At 32.5% G+C, this 21,716-nt stretch overlaps 1 protein-coding gene across 1 annotated transcript; it reads right to left on the reverse strand.

Moving 5' to 3' along the window:
• Positions 1–207: 207 nt before the first annotated feature.
• Positions 208–17,581, reverse strand: LOC128991435 (protein takeout-like). Its single transcript, XM_054414306.1, has 6 exons — positions 17,471–17,581; positions 5,817–5,912; positions 5,095–5,242; positions 4,246–4,379; positions 3,419–3,571; positions 208–399 (listed from the first exon to the last, which is right to left on the reverse strand). Exons 1-6 carry the CDS (start codon positions 17,565–17,567, stop codon positions 230–232), a joined length of 798 nt encoding a protein of 265 aa, XP_054270281.1. The 5' UTR covers positions 17,568–17,581; the 3' UTR covers positions 208–229.
• Positions 17,582–21,716: the final 4,135 nt, after the last annotated feature.

Below are 21,716 nucleotides of genomic sequence, written 5' to 3' on the forward strand. Positions count from 1 at the left end.
AATACATTATAACAAAGCCATTTCAAAGATTTTTTCTTCAGGTAGGATCGTCCTAGGATAAACCTCAGAGTCTCTGAGGATAAACAATTAAATCTCATAACCAATTAGTGAACATTCCTCAAGGACCCTTATACACTAAAGAAAAAGGCACACAGATAACAAGTTACAAAAAACAAAAAATATATTTAACACTTAAATGTTTAGGGGTATGTACAGGAAGGGTAGGCAACTATTCACTGACATCGTCGTCCTCTGGAAGCCAAAACTTTGTGGGGATTCGTCCAAAGGCATCGTTCATAATCTTCTTGAAGACTTCCGTCAGTGCGTCTCCGACGTTGTCCTTCAGTTCGTCTACCACCTCCATAGCGTTCTTGTTGAGGAAATTGTTGACCGTGTGTCCTACATACATGCGTAGAGATTAGAGAAGATAAAGAATAATTGATAGGAGGCGATTATACGTTATTACATAAACTACATGATACTAGTTGGACTCAGTTCTTTACAGATCCTACTCTTGTCAGAATTTAGTTGCATACCTATATTGTTAAACCATATATTCATATGTTTGCCAGTCTGCTGTGCAAACAAACAAACAGTTCAAACATGGTCTACGAACAATAAAAAACAAAGAGGACCAAATATGAGTAATCCAAAAGAATTCCGTAGATTGTAAAGCAATATTTATGTCACTACATTTTAGATTTTTTAGTGTGCTGCCAACTACTTTTTTTTAAGTTAAAGTGCCTGCCACAAACCGCCGTAGAAATATTAAGAAATCTTTGTTCAAAAAAAGAAAAAAAATGTAAATTATTTGTTTGTTAGCCTTATATTGTATCAATTGGACCTCACCGACAAGTTTTATAAACTTGGTGAGGCCAAGCTGTTGTAAGTTTCATAATAAATATATTTGTATTTGTATTTGTATTTGTATTTGTATTTGTATTTGTATATGTCTCCCATTCTTCTCGTACAGATTTTTAATTCTAAGAATCGTGATCTACATTTTTAAATTTAGCTGTTCTCAAAACACCTAACTTTTTAATCAACTGGAAAACCTTTAAATTTCAACAAACAAAATCCAAAACCACATGGTAGATCACAATAAGTTTACTAAAATTAAAAATCCGCACAAGAGACACAACTTAATAAAAGACATAAGTTAATAATATTATTGTCTCAAAACTTAAAAGAATATTGATGGTTTTGAAAATTAATACACATTATAAACCTCGATTGAAGATATATTAAACCCTAAAACCGACGTACCTATTAAAAAAATAACGTGTTCTAATGTATTTTCTTTCAGATCCATGAGTATTTGGATCAGAGTTCGTTCCATGGAAAGGGATTACAGTTTTAATAAATGTATGGTTATTAAATAATATTTTTCCTGAATCTATAAATAGTCAAAGAAAAATACCTAGCTACCTAAACACCTATGCAGTCGATTAAGTAACAACAAAGCAGAACAGAAAACAACTAATCGAAAACCAATAACAAAGTGTTAAGCTAAATGCAGTAGTTTCCACCGTGATATTTTTACATTACATTTTAACATGTAAATGTACTTTCGTTTGAAGTTAGTTTATAAATATTCAATGATTCAAACAAGTATTCATTAGTTACAAACTAGATACAGTATTTACATTCTGTTCTAGAAAGGCGTTGAGCGTCAACTACTCACTAAACTAAGCCGAATTGGTTATTGCATGGGTGGAGCTCGAACAAATCCTATACTGTATCTTGTTAATTAACTATTGCAGTGGAAACTGGGTCGGGTAAACGCGTTCTGGGTATTAACACAAATTTGAAAGAGCTTATAAATTAATATTCCAGCAATTTTGAAGCTTACATTGGCGTTAAATGATGATTGAGCGTTCAGTGATTATTTTAATATCTAGGAACGAATTTCAAGAATATAATACGCTATTGGAACTCCACGAAGTGTAAAATGGATATTAAGGTAAATTGGAAATAATTTCAAACCTTTGTTGTAGTTCGCTCACACAATCTCTACGATGTTATAAACTAATTATTCTGGATATTAAATTGTTATCTTTAATTTATTCTGCATGTCAAATATTGTTTAGTTAATATTTTAGAAGTGTTTGTTAAGTTTAACCTGTAGCACCTTTTTATTGACAAAATATAAGAATATATTGAACAGAATATATTCAAAAAGACCTACCAAAATTGTAACTTTGTAAAATAATTTTCTTCTATTATTGGGCTTGGTATACAGCTTTACAGCTTTCACTTTAGCTTATTCGTTTTATTATATCTGAAGTAGGTACAAAAGTAGTTCACGTTACAAATATTTGTACTATGAATATTCGTTGGAGTTTTCATACTCATTTAATTTGTGTTCTGCATCAAATCCTAACTATCTCTGAATTCCTGGATTCCCCTTCGAACTGTTCACACCCTCTCCAGCAAATTGTTTTGTTCGGTATTATTTGGTGTTTAGTTAGGTAGTCAAACATTTCCAAATTTCTCAGACCACTTACATTATTACTTCTTAATACCGGAATTAATTATCTCAGTGTTATCTGAAACTACCCCTTAAACTTTAAAATTCACGTCTACTTTCGTTGGCGACTTAATTTGATGAGAACACAAATTTCCTGTTCTAAGAGAAGTTTGCTGTTTACTCGCCCGCACCATAAAGTTCGTAATTCATTAACAGCTGTTTGTAAACATTGAATGTCTTTCAGTCAAGCTGGCTGTAATGCTTTACTACTTGCTAAATCAAATTCCAGTCAACACACTGTTTGAATAATTCATCCCCACGATTGTTCGATCCCGTGTGTATGTACTGTGTCTGCTATGTACCTTGAAATAAATAAAGCTGGTACAGCTGACTAATAATATAAACATTGCATACTCCTGTCAATATTTCGTACTACTGATTGTTGAAAAAACGCAGGAGTAGTGAGAAAGTAACTCCAATTAATTCTGATACATTTTGTAAATTTAAAACTGAAAATCCATATCTTTTGTCTAAGTTTAAACAACAATTTTAAAGTATAGAGATAATTAATATCTTCCCAGAACATGATATATGATTTAATTACCCAGTTTTTTGTTGTCTAGGCCAGTCGAATTTTTTCAGAGGAGAAGAGAGAGTGTTAGTCAAATGCTTTAAGGGAAAACTTTATGTGATTTGGGTTTGGAACATGATTTTAAAGCATCTTCAGAAACGTTACATATAAACGTGTAGTCTCGGTTTGGCTTAAAGAGCATAGGAAGTTAATTTTCTTTAGTGTCAACGGTTTGTTAAGTATTGGCAAATTTACCGTCTGATCAGGAACAAGTTGCAATGGAATGTGATTCTGCGCCAAATTTTATATAACTCTTTCGCATCTAAATGTATGTATCTTGGTTGGTTGCGAAACTGGGTATATTTTACTGTGCTTACCGAGAACTTTGTTTCCGTTGAAGAGGTTGTCCAGATGGACTCTCACGTTGGACATTCGGAAGTCCACCTTCATATCAGTTACGGCCATGACCTCCTGCCCTGTAGGAAGCTTGGGGAACACCACCTTCATGTAGACATCAGTTGTCACGTTCCCTAAATATCATTAAGTTAGTAGGATCGTATATTATAAAAATTAAAATTAAAATTTCTTTTCACACATAAGGGTATGAAGATAACTAAAAGTAAATATGGTTTCCGTTGGATTTTTGGACCGAGCATGTTCATGTACTGACCTGTACCTTAAATACACACTTTTAAGATCCCTGAAGCTTATGTGTTTATTGGATTAAAAAATACGAAGTGAACGTACAAACAGTAATTTAGACTTAGTTAAAAAGCGTGTACACTTTTGAAATACTATTGTATACGAATATGGACAGTCTAAGTTAGTCATTATCATAACATTATGTAGGCTTACACAGACAAATAAGTGAAAACACGTTTTAAAAAATTATCATGTGATACATTTATTTATTGCAAAGGCTGACGTAAACTAAACAAAAATATATCGTAAAAAAATCTTGAAGTGGTGAAAAAGGTTTTCTGTTTGCAAAGCGTTGGACTACGGTTCAGTTCATACTTGTTCATATTAATACTCATCATCATACTGTCATCATCTTGTCCCTACTAAAATTCAACAATAGGTAAATTCTGGTTGGGTTGAATACACCTTAATCGTTGTAAAATCAAATCCTATAAATTTGGATCATATATGACCACTATCAAAGTTTTATAAGTTTAAGGGGTGTGTGCAATATAGTCCTTACTGAGCAGTAGCCTTGCGTCCCCCACCCCTACTATGGGCAGCAGCAGAATGTTTCCTCTAAGGTCGTACTTTGACTCTGTGCGGATCACCGGGATGTGTAGGCTGATGTCTAATCGTCCTTTGTCAACGTCCAATCTGCGAAAAGGGTACAAAGTTGACCTTACTTAGGGCACAGACAATAGACCCCTATGATGGTCTATAGGATAAAGTAGAATTGCTAGCTCTTAAATATAATTGTTTTGGGTTGATCAAATTGTTGTAGTCAAACGCATCTTTTTAGGTAGGTAGAGAATGTGTAACGATTTTTATAATACTTCATTTTATACATAAGTTAATATTTTTTCTTTCAGTGCCTTTGCCTTTTGATTTAGTATACTACGTTTAACTGTTCATGACATATCATGTCATGTCATTCATATCATGTCTAAATCATAATCTTTTAAATTACCCTTCACACGTAAAAATCGGTTAAGTAAGACAGCTAAAAAAGTAATGTTACAGAGATAACCCTAATTAAATGAAGAATTTGAATTTTAACGGGAATTCTCTCCTTAAGAATTTGGGGCTTGTGATGAATGATGATGCTTGAGGTTCTGTCATGAGAGGAAACACTGACTCATCTACTGTGACTATGATGTGGTTGCCTTATAAGAATCAAAGGCTTTGGAAAGTACCTTACCTAAAACACCATCACCTATTTAATTCACTGAGGTTCGTTTAGGCAACTTTTGAGCCAAGCATGGGGTTCCGTTACATCTTGTAGATAGTAGTATGTTTTATTACTAGGCTACTTAGTATGCAGTTTCATTAACATGAGTATCAGTATCGGAACGCTTCGTTTCATGCTCACCTGACCGCTCTAGTGGTGGAGTTGCTGGGACCGTGAGCGTGGAGTTTGTCGAAGTTACCAGCGAGCGTTACAGCACCGTGGCCTTTGCTGATAAATATCTTCTCGATGTAGAGGGGCTCAAACCTGGGAATCCCTACTTCTGGGATACCTATGGAGAAAATGAAAATTACAATTACTGATTCAATATGACATGCCAAATTGTATTTGATTATCTGAACAGGCTCAGATTCGTCTTAGTTAGCTATCTTAACATTTTTATCATCAATTTGTATGTCAATTCCTTATTATTTTACCATAAAATAATCTACAATATGTTTTGACATGTAAATGTATATATCGTATAACTTTGAATTTCAGAGCACTTATTCACCCTGTCAGATCTAAAGTTTGAACTAGATGTTATGTTTTGTGATTATACAAGACATTTCGTCGGAATTAAACCTTGTTTATTTTGGAAATTGACTTTGATAACTTTATAAAACAGCTTTTCATGTAGTTGATTTAGATGCGCACTATTATTAGATAGAAAGTAATAATATAATTATCTTGAGCGGTAAGAAAAATTCAATACACCTAAATTTAGTATACAGTAGTAAGTCTATGGATTAGAGTTCAATGCAGTAACTTTATAGATCGGAATTAGTCACTGACGAATAAAATATTTTAGGCATAAGCTGAACCTTCAAATTTTAAACGAATCGAAATAATTAAAATATATTTACCTTTTGCCATGTAAGGGAACATGCCCTGGAACAGGTCCTTCAGACATTGGTTTAAGTTTGGATCTTTTCGTCGACATGGTTTCTTGAGCCATTCAGCTAGAAAATAAATCAACAATCATTCTATAATATACAAGAAAAACTATTTCCATACATAAAGTTAGTCATCTTATAACGTGTATTGAAAAAAAAATTCTTAGAACAGTGATGGCATAAATAGAAACAAAGTTTTTATCCAAGCATGAAAATTACCACTGTTACCTGTGCATTATCAACCCCATACAACAATCAAATTTTATAGACGATAAAAGATTTCCAGTGAGGGATAAAAAAAAAAACGATTTGAGTCTTGAGAGTAAATTTCTAACTTTAATAGCTAATACAATATTAGTTTGAGCTAATTCAACTGTACAACCTTTACACACAACTTTTAAAAATTACAACATCTCTTCTGTGTTTAAAGCGTATTTATTTACTTGGTAGCCGAGTATTTGGAATGTCCCTTTTAAAATACAAAGATTGCTCGTTCCCAAGCGTGATAATGAAATTTGGACTAAGATGCCATTTGTAGTTGGACACTTGATTATGCTGTCAATAAAATGGTCGAAATTAGACAGTTTTTTGAACAGTCCTATAAAAAAATTCTAATTACGTAAAAATATGCAAAAGCAAATAAAAAGTTATCAAAATGTCCAAATTAGACTTACAAATAACGTGTTCACCAAAACAGCTACTAATTTAAGTGCAATTTACAAAAGTTCCACAGTTCCAAGTGTCTTTTTTTAGCTGCGATGTATGACCTAGTGTTTATTATACACTCGTCACTATGACGCCGCGTTACAGCATTACTCTATGGGTCAGCCCAGGTTGGATTACTCTATGCCCGGTCCAGCTGCAGGAATGCCGTCTTAGCCGTCACTTTCCCCGCTTTCTTCCTCGATCACGTAATCTACGCAACAACTTTCTCTAACCGAGAATAGCTTTACGTATTTGAATGTAATCACTTCCGAATTCGTTCTCGTTCATTCAGGGTCACTCGACCGAGGAACTAATCCTTGACGAGTTCATTGTTCGTTGTTCATTAGGTGAGGCTGTTATGATTGGTGGGTGATTTAAACGACAAAGGATTTATTTTGGTTACCTTTTGGTTAATTTTTCTGTTGTGTATCTTAGATTCCTTGTGATTATTCGTAACTGCTTTTGTGTAAAAACATAGGATAATTTTCCAACGAAAATTCCAATTATATTTTATTTATTGTTTGTCTGTGGCATAAGCATATACTTATATATAATAGTCATATAGTTATATGCATTGGGAATTATTGGAAAACTTTTTTTGAACCGTACCTAATATATAAAAATGTTCTTCTGAAGTGTATACATTATGTCTTAGTAACGAGGTTTAATTAAAATTCCAGGTTTGCTTACATGTTTAATAGTGCAATTTAATATTTTTAATTTTTTAGAATAATTATCAAAAGTAAATATTATTTTAGCATGTAGGAAGTTAATAAAACATTTAAAGCGAATTGATATTGGGTGTCAGTGTTAAAAGTATTACCATTCACTATGATATAATAGTCAAAGGTATTATTGTGTAGGCAACTAAAAAACTACGGTATGTTAAATTTTTGAGTTCTTAAAATCCTATTTTTATGTGCTCTAAAATATTTTACGACGTTTAAATGTGGTATAAGGACAATACTTGTACATCATTAAGTTAGGGGTTTCCTCACCAGCGAAAAAAGAACAAACCCTGGTTTAAATGCAATAAAGATGGCAGTGAGACTTTGCGTGTAATAGTAGGATTTCTCATGGGAAAACTGTTTTTTCAGTATATATTGAGGGCAAGGACTATCTTTCAGGAACACTCAAGAGAATTCGTGAAAATATTGAAAGTCAGGTGCATTACATTGCACAAAGGAACAGTCCCAGGGCGTCCTTTGCTTGGTCCTTCATCTTGTCCTTTGCAATGTAGCTTTTTTGTGCAGACTTAAAGTACAAAAAACTCTAACTAACCTTATTAGTATGACTTTATAATGGTTATTCAGTTTTTAATAGTTTAAACCCAGATAAGGAACATTTAGGGAGAACCATTTTCCGTAAAACATTTAATGCTTTTATGCAATATAAAATGTTCCGAAAGTCATATTAAAGGCATATACAAAAAAAGTTAATGTCTGAAAAATATTGATAGATAAGTAAGCTTGTTTTAGACTATCAATTAGGCCTACAATACTTTATATTAATTATTTAAAATGTTATACTGATGTAACCTAAAAGTAAACAAATGCTCTTTTTGATTACTTAGATGATTGACAGCTCAAGTAAGCTGATTGATTTGCTTAAAATAAGCCCACCTTAAAATAACTCATTATTATGTTGTATTTTTAAACCAATAAGGACAAGCCTGAGGTTAAATTAACTTATAACTTAAAAGGCATAATATCTAAGAGCATTGATTCAAAATTGCAATCATAGCATATGCAATCATAGTTTAAAATATGTAGTTGTTGGTAAGTAAATGAACAATTTTTTAGGACTTTTGCACGGTTATAAAATAGACCAATAGAATGTTTAGTTAACTTCCACACAATTGCTATTGCTCAAAATATTCATATTTGAATAACGTTAAAAATACTGGAGTTGTATAAAATCAAGGACGACCTAGAAACTCAAATAAATCCCTTGAGAAATTTGTTTTCGAATGAAATGAATTAACTCGACGATAAATCTTAAAACAATTCGTCACTGAGGATTTGACCGAACTTCTTTATTTAGTCTAGTCTCTAGTTTATTTATAGAACAAATAAGAATAGTGTTTTAGTGATTTATTATTCGACCTAGTTTGTTCACTTGTTTCCGAGTTGCGATCTTATTATATTATCAAGGTCGGAATATTTAGCTTATTTAAGAGCAGATTTACCCTTCAAAAAATATTTAACCTTATAATCGTATACTGGTGAATAAAAAGTCAAGACCTTCCCCTCTAATATTTTTCTAAGTAAATATACAGAGATATACTTTTGGTGGTCGAGCAATCCTAGCAGGAAATTTCATTTTATGATTTTGACATTTTTGAGTGTACCCCAAAAAGGGTGATTTTGGGGGCAACTCACAAATTTTAAACGTAATTCCCCTTCAAGTGACACCTCATTTTGAAATGTCTAGAAAAACTTATGGTGAAAACCAGGGAGACAATCAATATTTTCAAAATCATGAAGTGATACATCCTGCTAAGATTGCATGACCACCAAAAGGATATTTCTGTATATTTACTTAGAAAACTATTAGAGGGGGTCTTAACTTGTTTTCACCCTGTATAAATTAATTTATATCTGTATTTATGTTTGGTACTTGGTTTGGTATAGAAATTTGTAACAAGGAGCTGCCTTCAAACCATTGTGGCGATCTTTCAAACTTTACGTTGTGCTAAATAACCCGTTGGGAAACTTGAATAAGTTGTACAGTAATAATGTGTTTCGGTAATTCCCATTCAATTACCGAATGAACCTATTCATCAAATTAATATTGCATATAACGTAATGTTGTGGACCGATTAAAAAAATCGGTTACACATAGTAGGATCTAACTACATTAAATTTAATAGTAATTATAAAATCCTTAAGTTTAAATTATAATTTAACTTGTTTTACAAAATATTATGTAAACAGTTAGAAGCATGCCTTGCTTTAGAGGTACTGTACTTGAAAGCACAAAAAATAACACGTCTAATAATATATTCACACTTATACTGTTTACTCACAAAATGGTACATATAAAAGATAGTAAGTAGTGATCGATTTCGATTGGACACTTCAATGATCATCAGACCCAATAGGTGAATGATTGGACCTAGCTCACTCCAGTCCAATCGAAATCGATCACCACTTACCATCTTTTTTATGTATTTACCGTCTTGCGAGTAAACAGTATACGTGTAAATATATTATTATATGTGTTATATGGCGTATTTTATTTGATTTTATGTAACTAAATAGCAAGTACAATGCAGATAAAGAGGCTATTTAGAGGTACTTGGCATTTCTAATAATGTTATTAGATTTATAATAATGTTAATAAATTAATAAATGTTATTTAATTACATTATATTATTTTTAATTTTTTTCCGTCACTGTGATTTCCCCTCCATCTACTTCTCATATTGCTGTTATCAGCTCAATTGTATTTTTGATCATTTCTTTACGAATGAGGGTGCTTCGAAAGTGTGCCTTGATTATTAGTTGCAAAGCATGAGTAAAAAATACAATAATTTTTCGTTAAAATGTTTAAAGTTATTGTTATTGGGTTATTATCTCGTTTATGTGTTTTTAAGACTTATTGACGACCTCCTAGGAGCGAAAGCCAAGAATCATTGTCTTGGGATTAACAATGACGGTGTCAAAACCGGTTGCCATTCAGACGACATAGGATTACAATGGCAACGAGGTATTACCTCTAGAATAGTACAGCTGTTAAGTAATCCGGAAAGCAAGACGTCAAAAAGGAACTAAGCCCTAAGGTGTTTGACCTCTAAATGTACCTCTAAATTGGTTCGTTAACAGGTCAACCACCGAATGACCTTAATCACTAGATATTATTGATAGTTTAAGTATTGACAAAAATGATCTTAAATAAATTTTGGGAAAAGTACAAATTAAGTTTTGAAAAATAAATTTAAAAAGTAATTTGAGTGGCTCAAATGCAATTTTTGAGTAGAACAAATTCCTTTCCATTTTAAGGTAAAGCAGGTTTGTGAGCTAATTCTGATTTATGGTTGCTTACCAGTTTTATAAAAGTTTTGTTTAACAAGACTTAGGCTACAGTTACAGTTACAAGATAAACACATATATATTTTAGAAAAAAATTGATACCAATTACAAATTCCATTGGCGATAAAAAGGATGGACCCATATTTAGGTTTTACCACGAAAATGTCCCTAATAGATAGGCCTACCACCCTAAATCGAAAAAAAACAACACAACCACGAATTTACAGTTAAAACAATGACTCTGTACACGCGGACGACATTGTTGTTTATTGGCAAGAGGACTTGGCTCGAGTTACGAGCTCTGTGGCCAACTGGAGTAATGTAGCCACTGTGACGTGTCTACCGCAACGAGCTGAAAGTTGAAACTACCTGTCCGACTAGCATTGTAAACATTAGGTAATCTCATGTGCAGTGCTCCTGGCATGTGTGTAACGAGGTTGTTTACATGCTGCTTAAGTTAGGTTATATACTACGCGTAGATGTTAGAGTGGTTACATTGTGACAATCATGGTTACTGGTTCAATCCTGACAAAAGTCAGAAACTGCTGATCTTGGTCAGTTACACACCGTCTATCTGTTACACAAATCTTTATTTCAGACTTACGTTTCTGTGTTATTAAATCTAATACTCTTCCGTAATTAAACGATTGAAATTGTTTCTGGGACACAGAGATTATTATTTAACTATTTTTCGTCAACCTGCATAAAACAGCTGATTGTAATACATGCGTTGCGGGTATACAGTGGCGTACTTACTCCCAAGGGAGTACAAATATGCCTTTACCTACGACCGTGTTTTAAAGTAGCTATTTCAGTTCAGTACTTTGAATTGAAAAGTTTCACATAACAGCATTGTTTACTTACATAACAGCACAGTTTTACTTATCAATACGGGTAACTGACCAATGAGGTTCGAGGATTGAGAGAAAAGAAGTAAAATTGTAATGCTTCGAACTTGAACTAATCAACCGTTTCACAATTTAATTGTTAACGATTGGTGCAATTAGTGATTGTTTGTGATTATTAGAAATTAAAACCGCTCGTAGGTAAAGTAGTGTACGCAACTAGCGTTAATAGTGTTAACGACACTCGTAAATTTTCTACTCGTGTCGTTAACACTATCTTTACGTGATCGATGCGTAAACTACTATTTTTGGTCACGCGCTGTTGGTTTTGACTAACAGAATCGTAATTATCGAATCACTTACTAACGACTGCTGGTTTGCTTTAGCAAATTTGAAACAATTTGGTGAAATAATTCGTGTAAAGATCTTTACACGAACTTTCGTGTTCTAGCTTGGTTTGTTAAATTCTGTTGCATTATAATGAAGAAAAAAAATATACAGTAGTTCATCACCAGGACAAAAAGTGTCTTTTCAACTACTCATTTTCATCGCTCATGGGAAACTTGCGCTTGGGTAAAAAACCACTTTATGCCTTTCCTAGTGAAAAATATAGGCCACTATTAGCCACTAGTTATCCAAAATCAATCCTACCCAGTAAATAAATCACTTTATTCTTTACAATTAATTGATAGAAATATTACTAGCTTAACATTTGAATGCACAATTAAATAAAATGGAACATAATTTAATCAGCAATTTACTTAAATAGTATCAACTCCCTGATATAAACTATTTTATCTACTTTATGATGTAAATGAATATACAATGCGTTGGAAATGTTAGTTTTATAAAACAATTTACCAAAATAGCACTCATTCACCTAACATATATACTTTAGATACATTAATGCTAAAATGTTTGAAAGACGACTTAAATCTAGTTGGATATTCAAATTGCCCTATTCATTATTCACCAACGTAGGAAGACTGGAGATGAAAAGCCGTAGGTAGATGCATGGTGTTATTCTTGTTAAACAGCGAGAGCAATTTACCAACCACAATATTTTGTGTAAGCGATATTTCTTCCCTAACAGTATAAACGAAGATTTATATTTACCAACCCTTAACAAGGTAAGGCTTTATCAGCTTTTCCACCTACATAAGCACGGTGAATTACTTCGCGATAATATTATAGAGTATCAGGATAAACTAACCCTAAGTCATGCTTTACCTTTGCGTGGGTTGTTTAAAATCAGGTATTTTCCTAGTTACCATTATACTGTAGAACGATAATATGTTTTCAAACCATATGGTGCGGTTAGATTTTACGTTATCTATGTGAATTTGTGCTATTCTATGTTAGGCTTATCACAATACACTGTAGAAAATTATTTTTTTGTTTTTACATTTCGATGTAATAATAAAAATACTTTGTAATGAAACTGTCATTCAACGGATATTATTTTGTACTGCAGTGCTTAATAGCAAACCTGATATACTACGACCATAGATTTCCTAGATAATGTAAAATTTTACCACTCCATATGGATTCAAAACATATTATGGATCAAACTTTTCAACTGCATTTTGCATTTTAGTCTTCAGTTTAAAAAATAAAAAAATGAATCTAGACATCCTGACTCTTTTTACAAAAAAAAACCTTGACGTGTTATTATTTTGAAATAAACATCCATCGGTTATGCTTGACCTGAAACTAAAACTCGCAATCACCAATAAGTAAGTGAATGTTGAACTGGTAATGTTATTTGTAATAAATGTCATCCCCAAAAACATTAGGACCTATACACACAATAATCAGGTTTGGTATATTAACACTCCTTAAAGGGAAATATTCTATATTTTTAGGCTTCCATCTTTAATCAAAGTACTGACGAAACTTCTTATATAATATGGAGCTTAAAAATACAAGAGATATTTATTTTGTTCAGAATAGGGTTGTAAATTTATTTTGGTAGGAAAGTACTGACGAAGCATCTTATAAAATATGGAGCTTAAAAATACAAGATATATTTATTTTGTTCAGAATAGAGTTATGAATCTATTTTGGTAGGAGATTATTTATACGTTCTGCCCTAACCACACATCACCTAAATAGGATTACATTCACTACCAATCATAAACAATGAAATTGTTTGCTACGTTCCTTGAATGTAGCGCTTATTTGATGAAAAAATCCCTCACATAATGTTGCATCACTTTACTGATTAAACACAAATAGAATAATTAGCTTTATTTTATCGTCGTTTGCAGGTGGAACAGAGGTTACTGTCTATCAACCACAAATAATGAAACAAAAGCAATAACCAACCAAGCACTTGGTAAGATTACGGTGTCAAGTGGATTGCAATCTTATAAAAATAAAACAAGACAAACGCAATAACAATATCTTGAACTTTTTTATTCGTTGTTAAAATAAACTCTAATTGAAAATACTCAACAAAATATTGCGTTGTTAGTGATTTTTTTCACTGAAGCATTGATAAATACAGAATAAACAAAGGAGGTTTCTTCATTGCTCAAGTTTTGAACTAAATATTTTCATAGACAATTATCGATTGTGTTGTCCTAACATGTGGTATTTTTAAAGAGATTGGTGTTATTAAAAATATATATATTGATATAAATAGGATAATTCAGGCTTTTTATTACCGATTGAAATAATGTGTTTTTGAATAACGTAGGATGTAAAATTCTTCCATGTGGTATAGGATTCCTATGGACCAAAAACATTAAAAAAATATACCAGTATAGAAGTCCGTACTGACTGTTTGGTGCGCATGCAATGAAAAGTCGTTCTTATTCAATTGAAATAAACATAAACAGTTTTAATTAAAATGTTGGAATTTATAAGATTTGGTTATGGGTCCAGATAAAAATTCCCCTTTTGCTATTGGGTAATTATGTTATTGATGAACGGGTCGACATTCACCAGTAGACCGGGCTTTACACAGTTCCATAACTAAACAATATGTTTAGTCTCTGGCGTTAAAAGTCTCTGATTATTTAGGTTATCCAAAGAGTGTGAAATTACTACTTTATATTCGACCAGAGGTGGATCCAAAATGCTGTGGGGGGCTTTACGGATTAGGGGTTGGAGAATTTGGAATGCCCCAAACAACAGGTTTAGGTAATTCTCATTCAACCTAAGACACATATCACTTTCACCTGTTTCTCTAAATAATCTATAACAGTTTCATACTTTCTTCATCTTTTGTATTTTTTGTCCTATTTTGGATCAACCAAATTCATTGCATAACGGCAAATAATCTTTGTAACATTTAATGTTAAATTATTCATGTAATACATTAAAGAATGTATACGGATGTTAAATCCTGTTGTTTATGATATTAGGATTTAATTAGTGGGAGGGGGCGTACCCTAACCCTTGATCATCTAACCAGATATTTAAACGATCTAATCGAGTATCCCTTTAAGTTAACTAGGTACATTTTGGTCATCTTTACACTGTTTTAATGGGCTTATCTTAACTCCGCGCGGTGGTCAGAAATCTGTCGTTTTAATAGACTTTCCACTCAAGAAAATAAGTCAAGAAAACAGGCTTTTGCCACCTGCTTAGTTAAATGGGGTTTCATTACGTGCTACAGTACTGTAATGAATTCTTACCGGACACCAGCTAATTTTAATTGGCAACGAGTCAGTAAACGAGAACAACCATTCTTAAGTTATGAGAAGTTATGAGAAGTTATGAGTAGTGAGTGATTATTAAGTAATTTAAGCGGGAATATATATCGGATTTATACAGTTTTTTATTGTTAGATTAGTATGGCGAAAATATCGTACGGCACTCGTCCAATATGTGTTAACCGTACTCGTTTAACACGACCCTCACCAACCGACTTCGCGTTACGCGGGAACACCATGCTCGTCCGGTAAACACCTATTTTCCGGACTTGTGACGTAATATACTAATTGTATATGAAATGTACTGAATTGCAAGTTATATGACTAAATATGAGTCTAATAACCAGAAAACACGCTAAAATACACTGAGACCAATGCTGAAAGACCATAGAAGTATAAGCCTCTTCTTTTAGCGAATTTCCCTATAGGGAAGTAGCTATTACCGTAGGTGGCACGGTAAGACCTAGACCCGGGACCGATTTACTTTTTCATTTTGATGTCCCCAGAGGCCAAAAACACTATTCGTTCAAATTTTTATATATGTATATATATATAGACTTATATATATATATATATATATATATATATATATATATATATATATATATATATACGTCCGTGAACGCGATAACTTGAGTAATTTTTGTCCGATTTTGATGAAATTTGGTTTAAAGGTGTAAAGCGGGATAAACTTGAATGAGTTCGCGAACCAGCACGATCGGACCATGGGAACGGGGCTTTACGGGGGGTTTTATGGGGTAAAAATTGGTTTTTCTCACTTTTGACCCTCAAAACACAAAATTTCCCAATTTCTCTTTAGACCTTTTTAAAGAGCTTAAAAAAACAAATAATTTAGTATATAAAAGTACTTTTGTTTGATTATTAGTAACGGAGAAAATTAAAAAAATTGTAAATTTAAAATTCCCATGTTATTCTTATGGAGAATATTGTCAAATGTTGTAGTTTGCTTATTTATAAATATATTTTGATCAAACTTGGCAAATTTATTTATTTTGTACTAAGCTATCAATATTTTACTCAAAAACACACTTTATTAGTTTCCTTGTAGCAGCAAACCTAGGTACTCGTTAAACCTAATGTTATTAAAATATATTTAACTGAAAATCAATTCAGACAAATGGAAATTCGCTTAGTCGGCAGGTTTGCTGCGGCGGGGGTATTTTTTACTAGTACAGTACCTATTAACAGTTTACTTGTCACATACTTGACTATGCTGGATTAGATAGTAGTTATGTGTTTAGCATCAAAATGTAGCAATAAGCTATGTAATTGAATAACAGAAGCAATTTCGATTATACGAAGTAAATATGTAAATTTAAACTTACTCCACACAAAAGGCAGGTTATTTTATTAGTAAATTTATTTGTCTTTCATATGTTGCAACTTGGTTCGTTTCATAAGCTTGGCTTTTGCAGAGACTTAATTTATGTGTTTGGTAAACAAAAATATGAATGTCAGTTGAATAAATTACTCTGAATTTCAGTTGATTCTACTCTTTAATTTTTGTCAAACACTTTTTTGATCAACCAATTATGCTTTCAAGTAGATTAGACCATTAGACTTAACCGCAAGATTAATCATAGAATGCACACGTGGGGTAAATCTCCTCCGAACCGTTTTTGATTTGAGATAAAGTAGACCTTCGTAAAAAGCAGTAGACCCCAGTGGCAGCAAGATAGTGTTCATTGTAATATCCAGTACCAATAATTTTAAATAAATATTCCTTTGGTAAAAAACAACAAAGCTTCTAAAAAAGAAATAAAACTTTATTTAGCCCCAGCAGCTCGGATAAAGACTGTTCGTTAAAACTACCGCAGTGAGAACTAAGATTAAAAATATTTCGCAATAATGGCAGATACAATTTTTGTTCAATGGAATTAGACCTAAAATGACCTCCAGTCATGGTAATAATTGCAGTAAAATTATCTGGGAAGACCGCTAAATAGAAATCTTGTATTGGCTGTTTTAATGGGCAACACTAAGCTTTTCTATTCAGATGTTTACATAATTAAGTGTATATACGTTTAATACAATTCTCCTTAATGTTTGTAGTGTGTTCCAAACAAATTGCGTGTTATTTTATTCATCAAATAAAAAATAAAAAAACTTGATGGAGTAAATATATGGGGTAAGCTCTCGCGTTATAGTAGTAGGTGCAGACACTCTAGGTTAACTGTCATAAAAAACGCAACAATATATCTTTGACACAATGTATGAAATACGGTGCAAACATGAATGAGTATGAGCATACACAAACCATAACTTATTCATGAAGTATTTTAAACCGTCAAAAATTATCTGATCTCCAATATGAATAAAATTCTTCTAAAATAATTGTACACAAAAAATTGACTTACGTTGACTGGTGAGCACTCTGGGTTGTGTGGTGAGGCACAGTTCTACTAGACTACAGACTACCAGCAGCAACACCAGAAGACGGTCCCCCACGTCCATCCTACCTAGTCTGCTATCAGTGCTGGCTGCCACTGCGCTGCAGGGAAAGTCTCCAGCGTCTCAACAATCCTGTACTTTCTCGTCCAAACAGTTTCGGGAACTGGTAGAGGCTCTTAAAAGTCCTTCAGGCGCTGCTGGGCTAATAGTGCCAGTAAACATGTGGTTGGACAGTGTTTGGCTTTCTTTGCTATTGAATTAACTGCGTCTGTAATGAGCGTTCAGAAATAAGTTTATGAAAAATATAATAAACATTAAAGTTAACAGATACACACAAAAAATCAAACGCATATCTGGCTAAAAGATCTTGAAAATTTATGATTCATTAAATCATAAATCATTATTCATCACTATTATTTTTCATTGTCATTATTTTGTACTATTATTTTACAACAACATAAACACAGTATATTACCTTTGTTGATAAAACAGTATGCAATAGTCATTGGTATAACTCAACGATGCTCTATATATAAAATATAAATGATCGCAAATGTAAGTGACAACATGAAAATTATGATTGATGCTGAAATCAGTGATGACTTCATAACTATAAAAAAATCTACCAACAATAACAACCTTTTTACAATTTTCAAAGAAATACTTATGAAAATGCTAAAGAACAGTTTAATGACATGGGATGGAACCAGTTAACATAGAAGGAAAAATAAAAATTTTTATGATGTGGTAAATACATACATATCCTACATATTATATTATAGACATTTATTTGGTTGTCAGTACATCAACAAATTTACAAAATCAATCATTTTATTTTTGTTGTTGTGCTTCGACAATATTGTAGCTATATATTTTATATAGTTTTCAATTTAATTTAAAATTCCAACAATATTTTTGTAATTTTACGGTTATTGAAAACCACAAAGAGTTGTAAAACCAAGTTCTAAATTGAAAAGAACTTCATCGAAACGAGATCGTCTCAAACAGTTATGGATTCTAGGTATCGTTATTGTTTGGAAAACTCTGCCATTATGAAAATGAGGTTACATTACAAAGAGTTGCAACTTCTGCAGAGAGAGAAGAGTTGCTTGGTAACAGACGATGGTGTTAGTGGAAGTTATTAAGATACCAAACTATTTTATTTATTCTTTAAAGTAACTAGCTTTTCCAGTCTGAATTTTATCTGACATAAAAGTGGAGTTGGTCTCTGAAGCTATTTTATTGAAGCATTTTCCTAGTTAGTCTATGATCCTAGCTAAATGAAAATGTTAATGATACTCATTTTGTGTTAATGTGCCCTTAAAAATTATATTAAAATGAGGGGATCTGTAAGGATTCTTTGATTCAACTACTGTAAAGCGTATTTAATTAATTACTGAGTGTTTAGTGCACATCTACATAACTGTAATAAAACTGCATATCTTGTTTCATTCAATCCTAATTGGCTATAAAGTACTGCATCTGGTTCCCAACTAATGAAAAAACTATCTTTTACAAAATTCGAAAAAAGCGGGAATTATATTGGCAACTACACCAATTTTATAACTGAATATACTGCTAAATCATCGCCCTATAGTAAAATATTACAATGTGGTACACCATCATTTACATTCTTTAGTTTTTTATACATGATTTTCTCAACAGCTGAAATTAAAACAAGTCCAAAGTGTAGATTCTGCTCTTTGTTACATAATAACACTTTATTTAATTCTCAGAACAACATAACAGTTTTAAAGCAAATAATTTCAAGTCGTCTGAACAATTAGTTTTAAGTACTAATTAATTCTAATAAAATAACTTTTTAAGTAAGTAGTTGGTCCTTAAATAGGTTTACTAGCTTTTGATTATGCTTAAGGTTCAAATTCCTCTTATAAATAAGGTTCTAATATTTATATGGTTCTATACCTTATTAATAAGGTTAAATTAGTTACTTCTGTTTATATAAGAGAGAAACCTTTTTCGCCCTATTTTTTTAGTTACATAAATATTACGTATATATCTAACTCGTAACTTCATAAAAACTATCTAGATTAATTAAAAAGGAATGTTAACTGGCCATTAAAAAACCTCACACTTGGTTTCATGATTCTGACCTCTTACTAAAGCTACAAACTGTTAGAAGTATTACACAAATACCTCTTACTGCAGATCACATAACTGTTTAATAATATCCTATTGTTTTCCACAAATAGGTACTGCTCTTTGTTCATAAACTAACATATTTATTTTTTTACTCGTTCAATCCGGTTTCATCACAGTTCCCGTTCCAATTTTGATACTCCATCAATTAAGCAGAGCCTATTATCAAACATCTTGTTACCTTGGAGTAACCTGCAGACCTTACCTGTTACTTCAGCGTAACCTGTTACTCCGGCGCAACCTGTTACTTGAGCCGAACCCATTACCTCACCCAACGTAAGAGTTGCAATCTGTCCTATTACTCATATGTTCTTGGCTGGCACCGACTTCGCAGAAGCTGTCATGGATGACTTTCTCTCCATCTGGTCTTATGCAACAGAGATGTAAACTGGTGGATATGGATCTTCTGTTCCAGGTACAACACCTGGATGATTCCTGTTGTTGTAAACAAATATTATTCAATTTACTTCTTAGACTCTTGTAACACTTCAACAGCTTAAATAAACAAAATAGAACTATAATGGAAAATGTATTCCCTTTTTATGTTGGATTAGGAACATATTATTAAAACAACTAACTAAGAAATTATCTTAAACATAATCTTTTGGTTTATCCCTATGGATTTGAGTCTGTCTCAGTCAGTGCCGTTGGTCGGGTTATGTGTTATAGGCCTACATGTTTAAATGTTTTATTCGTTGTTTTATTTTGCGTGTCACACTGTAAATATTTTTGTATTTGAAATAACATGTTGATGAGTCCAATTTGGATAAAATGTACCACTTGAGATTGCCATATTTGGGGAAACATATACTGTATAGTGGACTTCAACCACTATATTTGAACATCAAGACGAGGTACGGAATAGTTTAGTCTATACTACGCAGTTCAGGGGCTACAAAATGGCATTCAACTTATGGATCAGCAGTAGACAATTTATAAATTAGTTTAATCACGTTTATGGTTTATCCATGTAGTATAGGATCGTTCTAATAAAATAATAATAACGATGCAGGTGCACTTGTGCCAATCATAGTCAAGTTTCATCTCATTTCATGTCTCAGTCATTCCAATTGAAGCCTGCACCTACAGCATGAACCACAGCTATATTGTTAGTCGTTTATCATTTAAACTTTAAGACAGCGACACTAAAGCGCATACTGTGCGCGTATTTTAAGCTGAATATGGCAATGTAAAATAATGTAGAATGGAGTAAGATGATCTGGGTAGCTTTGTTGCTGACTACGATAATCAGCTGTTTATTTAGCCAAGATAATTTAATTAAAACCCAACAACCAGAGACAGCTGGGTTCAGTTTGAACCATCTAAAAGCTACAGACTTTTCCCCGGATCTAATTGGCATCCTTTTGCATTATAAGCAATAACCAATCGGCTACCCAGCCAATTTTTGTGTTGTTTATATTATTTAATGTAAATTATATAATAAACTAGCTTCTGTACACGTGCTTCGCAACGGGAAGATGTACTATACCGCATATTTTTAAGTAGTTTCTAATTTATAAACAAAAAGCCACAAAATTTATACAAAAAGTATGGCCTACATTGACTTGTCTTACTCTTAACATTAAAATGTATCGATAACATAATTGTCATAACTTACGGTTATAGAATCTTTCTTTAATTTCATAATCAATTTCGTAGTTTTAGAAATAATTGTGTAAAATACTTCATTCTATTTGTTTGGATCAGCTGTCTGAAATTGTCAAATAAGCATTCAACAGTTCTGATTGTTTACATTGAAATGTCAACCCAAAGGTAAACAAAGATTGTGAATTTTCTAATGCTCCCATGGAGACCAATTAATATTTACTTTTGAAAACCTCACCTCAAAACGTTGGACATCCAAGGGGCGTAGCCCGAGTGGAACTCAGGGAAGTGAATAGGCCTATGACATTCCTAGCTATATGGACTATCGGTGTGTTTAATTTTGGCTGTATCGGTTTAGTATTTTAGTCGTGGCAGCCGCACAGACAAACAGACACCACCTCAAATATTAATATTTGTTATGTATTTATAATAGATTTTATATGTAAT

Source organism: Macrosteles quadrilineatus, unplaced genomic scaffold (genome assembly GCF_028750875.1).
Source record: "Macrosteles quadrilineatus isolate MER2022 unplaced genomic scaffold, UCM_ALF_1.0 Scaffold_4__1_contigs__length_99947679, whole genome shotgun sequence".
In the NCBI taxonomy this organism is placed as follows: Eukaryota; Metazoa; Arthropoda; class Insecta; order Hemiptera; family Cicadellidae; genus Macrosteles; species Macrosteles quadrilineatus.